Consider the following 5,551-nt stretch of genomic DNA (forward strand, 5'->3'; position numbering starts at 1 on the left):
CCGCACTGTTAAATATAAGCTTAACAACTAAATTCTAAGTCTAAGTATTTTCGTGAGCAGTAACTAATGACACTAAAAGATTATAGAAAACAATAATATGATAGCAAAGGCGAGCATTAAGTGAACAAACTAAAAACAGAAATAATTAAAAGTTATTTTAAAATAATACTCTCGACGAAATTAAATACTTCTCTCATTCACATAATGACGCTTGACAGCCTTCCTGAATGAGCCAACAGAGGGCCTGCATAATACACTATTTGGTAAACCATTAAATATTTTTACAGCAGAATAACTAAATGAGCCTCGAAACTTGGAAGTTCTATGTTTAGGTACAACAAAATTTCGGGAGTTACGCGTTGCCCGACCGTGGATACTATTATTAGTAATTAATTTGTCATATAAGTATTTAGGGAGTTGACTGTGACGAACTTTATATACAAGGGTAGCTAAGTGAACATTGAATCGTTCGTCCAATGTTAACCAGTTGGACGCCTCTAACAATGGGGTGACATGGTCAAATTTTCTTTTGCCAAAACTAAACTTTAAGCAGGCATTTTGAAGCTTTTGTAGGCTATATCTATTTCTTTGTGTAATGGCTGGCCAGAATAAAACATCACTATAGGAGATCATAGATAACACCAAAGAATTAGTTAACCTTAACTTAATATCAGTAGATAGAATATTTGCATGCATGTAAAGTACTTTTAATTTATAATAAGCTTTTTGCAGGACGCTGGACACATGATTTTCAAATTTAAGTTGGTTATCCAACAATATGCCTAAGTTTTTTTTCACAGCTTGAAGGTACAACTAGTGTGCCATCAATAATAACTTCCATACATTGATGATCAGGCATGCCAAATAACAACAATTTGGATTTGCTTCCATTGAGCACCAGCTTGTGAGATTTAGACACCTTTACAATCGTATCAAGATCTGAATTAATATTTCTTAAGGCATTATTGACATTAGATAATTGAAAAGAGTGGTATATTTGGGTGTCATCAGCGTATTGATGAGATTTACAAACAGTTAAAAATTCGCTAAAGTCGCAGGTGTACAAAGAAAATAATAAAGGTCCTAGTATACTACCCTGTGGGACACCCTGGTTGACATCTGTGTACTCAGAAAACGTAAATGCCAGCCGTACTCGTTGTTTCCTATTACTTAAATAATTATTAAAAAGTATAAGAGCGGAATCATGGAGACCAAAATATTTTAGCTTGGTGAGAAGTAAATTATGATCAAGGGTATCAAACGCTTTGCTGTAGTCCAACAGTACAAGTGCAGTCACATTTCCACTGTCTAATGAACGAAAAATATCATCACAAATGCAAGAGCGCTGTTGTGGTGCCATGCCGCGCTCGAAACCCAGATTGTGTCACGGGTATTATAGAATTATTTAGAACAAATTCATTAAGTTGTGTAAACATAATTCGTTCTAATATTTTAGAGAAAATGGGTAGAATACTTATAGGACGATAATGAGAAAGTTCACTAGAACGTCATTTTTGGCACCGGTATTACATCTGCCATTTTCCAGCTTAATGGAAATGTGTTTGAAGAAAGAGCTTTATTAATGATATAAGTTATGTAGGGTGTCAAATATGGAATCAATAAAGTAATCATTTTTATGTCGATGCCATCAGAGCCAACAGAAGATGTTTTAATTGAATATATGATTCTTTCAACTTCAGCTTCATTAACTTCTTCAAATTTAAAAGCATTGTGAACATTTGGATGAATTTTATTAGAATATTTATCTATAAATTGATTATTATTTGTCACTCCTATTTGAGGAATGCTGCTAATGAAAAAAGAATTAAGCTGATCAGCCGCATCAGAGGTCTGGAGCAAGGCAGATGCATCGGAGCTTTTAGAAGTAATGTTAAGGTTATTTAAAGTTTTCCAAAAAGAAGCAGGATCTAGTCTAAATTTATATTCAAGATAAGCTTTTTTTCGTTCCGTACAGCACTTGTTACCAGATTACGAAGCTGCTTGTATTCATATAGAGAGGTATCAGTTTTTAACTTTTTATATCTTGTGAGAGCCTTCTGGCGCAGCTTCATCATAAATTTGATATTATCGGTAATCCAGGGAGCGGGGGGTTTAGAAAACCTAGATGTTTTAAGTGGTGCATGTATATTAAATACGTCTGTTATATTTTTTTGAAAAAAAGTAATCATCTGATCAATATTAGTCATATTAAATATGTTTTGCCAGTTCACGTTAAAAAGATCATTCACAAAATCTGTAAGAACAAAATGTGAATAATCACGATAAGTGCGATAGGAAATGGGCACACGATTTTTTTGAAGATCTAAATCTGTTAATACTAGATGATGGTCAGATATATTATCCATATTAATAACCTGCACATCTGATATTAGTTTTGGGTTAGATGTAACCAAAACATCAATTAATTTACCCCCGAATTGAGAAATACGAGTGGGCGACTGCACTAATTGCGTTAAATTATATTTATTGAAGAACTGATTAATGGCAGAGCACCCAGGGCTTCCCGCTTCCAACATATCCACATTCAAGTCACCGCCAAACATGACAACATCGCAATCAGGCAAAAAACTAACAATGGCATTCTCCAGATCATCCAGAGAAGATGCCAAATTGGCCATGGGGGGTCGATATAATGTCCCGAAGCAAATAATTTTACCATTTATTTTAGTACGTATCCAAAGTTGTTCCAGGGCACTCTGCTGGGCAGATGTATCGATTACCTGAAATTTTAAAGAATTGACAACATAAAATGCCACTCCGCCACCACGGCCATCTCTGTCTTTGCGAACGAGATTATAGTTATGTATTTTAAAATTGTTGCTACTCAAAGGCTCACTCAACCATGTTTCCGAGAGACCATAAATATCAAACGCCTCTGCCGCCACATAATCAGAAAAACTGTCGAAATCTGAACATAGTGATCTTATATTAAAATGAGAAAAATAAAATTTATTTTTATTACTGCTCGCCGAAGCCATATAAGACGCTAAACAAAAGTAATGTGCACAGAAAATTTAAAAGAGAAATAGATCTACAATAATGAGATATAATTCTCGTTCAGCGAATAAATACGAGCCCATCAGATATTAGATTAAAAAAAAATAAAAATAAATCAAGCATACAACGGTATAATCAAAAACAAGGTAATAAAACAGTACATATCTGATGAACTTATAACGAAGTAAAAATATTCTATCATTATATTGTTTTTTTTAGCAATGAGACCATAGAAACAAAAAAGAAATATCTAACATTTTTTGTCGAATAAATTCTCTACAGCGAGAAAAAATGAAAATTTTATAGTTAAAGAATCACAATAGTACTATAGTCCTTTGCAGGTACCTATACGCAGGCAAATATATATATGTATATGTAAAAAAATATTAATTTCGATTAGTTATTAGTAATCATACATTGTAATCGCAAAAAAGAGAGTAAAAATATTCCAAGGTATTAAATATATTCACATTAAATAAATTATAAAAATAGACACCAGTGCTGGTAGAGAAAAAAAAAGGATATGTATTTCGCAAAAAAGCCAACATGGATTTTAAACATTGTCTGCCTCTTTAAACGCTTGTACGCTGTTGCCATCATTAACCAAAATTCTTCCATATGTCGACCATGCGTTTCTCATGCCATATTTCCTTCTTGCTGCCAGCAATACTTGATGTTGCTTTGCTGTCAGGTCCTCGTTAATGTAAATGCCTGTCCCCTTAAGATTTCTTCTGTTATTAAAAACTTCATTGCGTTTTAAGACTGATGTGAATGAAACTATTGTTACTCTTGATTTCCCAATTTCCATTTTACCCATTCTATAAACATTGTTAATTTCTTGCAAACAACATTTCACCCTTACAGCATCATTGAGTAGAGTAAGCATTTTAGACACTAAGTTTTCGTCTGAGCCATCTTCCAAACCAACAACTCTTAAAGAATTTTGTCTGATTTTATATTCGAGGTTATCCATTCTTCCTTCCATCTTTATTATAGACTGTCTATTGGACTGGGTCATACTTTCTATTGTATTAAGTTTCTCCATAATACTCCCAACACTGTTTTCTATTTTTTCAAATCTGTTACTTAAGTTTTCCAACTGATTCTCAATTCTTTGATTCAATTTTGGGACGAGCTTAGTTATTATCGTCTCTAGTTGGTTATCATCATGGGGATTGGACACTGACGCACTTCTAGTTCCTTTACTCATGTTAAATCCAAATGAAGATCTGGCAACCTCGGAATCTCGAAAATATTAACGAAGCAAATATTCAACTAATACAATCAAACCAGGTATTCAACTTTTTTTCTCCCTTAAGTCTGTCAACTTTACCTTCTATTTCTATTCAACTTTCAGGGAACAAACATCAAAACAACCGTTAAAATGCCAACTAAACCGTGAGCTCGTACAAATCGCTGTTTATCTAGCCATAGCCAAGCTTATACTACTTAACTACTTAGTATCTATTTTCTTAACCATTAGTTTAGACAGACTCAATAACATACATTATACATACATTGACTGTTCAAACTATGATGACAATTTATTGTCTTTGTACACTTGATTCTTAGGTTATACGTAAAAAGAATATCGCACTAAAATAGAAAGTTTGAACATGATTTCGTCTCTTAATTCCATTAGTTTGTATGTCTATTGAGCTTGCAACACCCTGTCAATACACTCACTACAGTTTTGACAGTTTTTCTGACGGTTATTGTCATAAATTGTATGAATAACTTTATATATTACTATAAAAATAAAAGGACCATTTTGTTAAATGAATTATAATTGAAAAGTATTTTATTAATATTAAAATAAGAATAAAGAGTTCTTGGAATTTTCTTTTTTATTACTAACGAATCACTAACTCGCTGAACTTTTCCTTAGAATTCGACTTCTACTTTATTAATTTTATCGTGACCTTTTATTTCAACTTAAAATTAAGAACTAGAATTAATGGAGTACCGTCGTTAAAACTTTAAAATTTCTTTGATTTCAGAAAATAATTAGGCATCAAACTTAGAAACTAAAATTTAAGTTAACTCAAATTTTATTATTGACTATATCCTAACCTGCATTAACTTTTATTTTAAAATTATACCTATATTGCTAATTTATTAAAAAAAATCACTATGACGCAAAAAAATATTTAAGAAAATGTTGACTGAGAGAATATTTATTAAAAAAACATATTAAAGGTGGTGCATCGTTGTTGGAAATATAGGAAATTAAATGTAAATTTTGAACTAATCTATTTTTAAATTAAAACTGAACAGGTAATAATGTAAAACCAGGTAAATGCCAACGTACCTTAAGTTGCCATCCTATAATTTCCTATGCTTCTAACGATCCGGTATAAACAACTTTATACAAGTTACTTTAGTTTTGAAGACACTAAATTATAAAGAAAAAAATGTTTGTTTCAATTAAAAAATGGTCTTTTTATACTTTTGTTAACTTAGTAATTGTAACGTTTTTAGGAACATTTTTTATATCGTTTAATAAATTATTGTAATCATTTAAGTAAAGTAT

At 31.8% G+C, this 5,551-nt stretch overlaps 2 protein-coding genes across 2 annotated transcripts; both read right to left on the reverse strand.

Moving 5' to 3' along the window:
• Positions 1–1,843: 1,843 nt before the first annotated feature.
• On the reverse strand, positions 1,844–3,365 carry LOC115877277. Its single transcript, XM_030893412.1, has one exon. The coding sequence runs from the start codon at positions 2,997–2,999 to the stop codon at positions 1,929–1,931; it is 1,071 nt and encodes a 356-aa protein (XP_030749272.1). The 5' UTR covers positions 3,000–3,365; the 3' UTR covers positions 1,844–1,928.
• A 206-nt stretch (positions 3,366–3,571) lies between these two features.
• On the reverse strand, positions 3,572–4,228 carry LOC115877328. The gene has a single exon (XM_030893473.1). The coding sequence runs from the start codon at positions 4,226–4,228 to the stop codon at positions 3,572–3,574; it is 657 nt and encodes a 218-aa protein (XP_030749333.1).
• Positions 4,229–5,551: the final 1,323 nt, after the last annotated feature.

This window comes from Sitophilus oryzae, unplaced genomic scaffold (genome assembly GCF_002938485.1).
Source record: "Sitophilus oryzae breed Bouriz unplaced genomic scaffold, Soryzae_2.0 scaffold_1443_pilon_pilon, whole genome shotgun sequence".
NCBI classification, from domain to species: Eukaryota; Metazoa; Arthropoda; class Insecta; order Coleoptera; family Curculionidae; genus Sitophilus; species Sitophilus oryzae.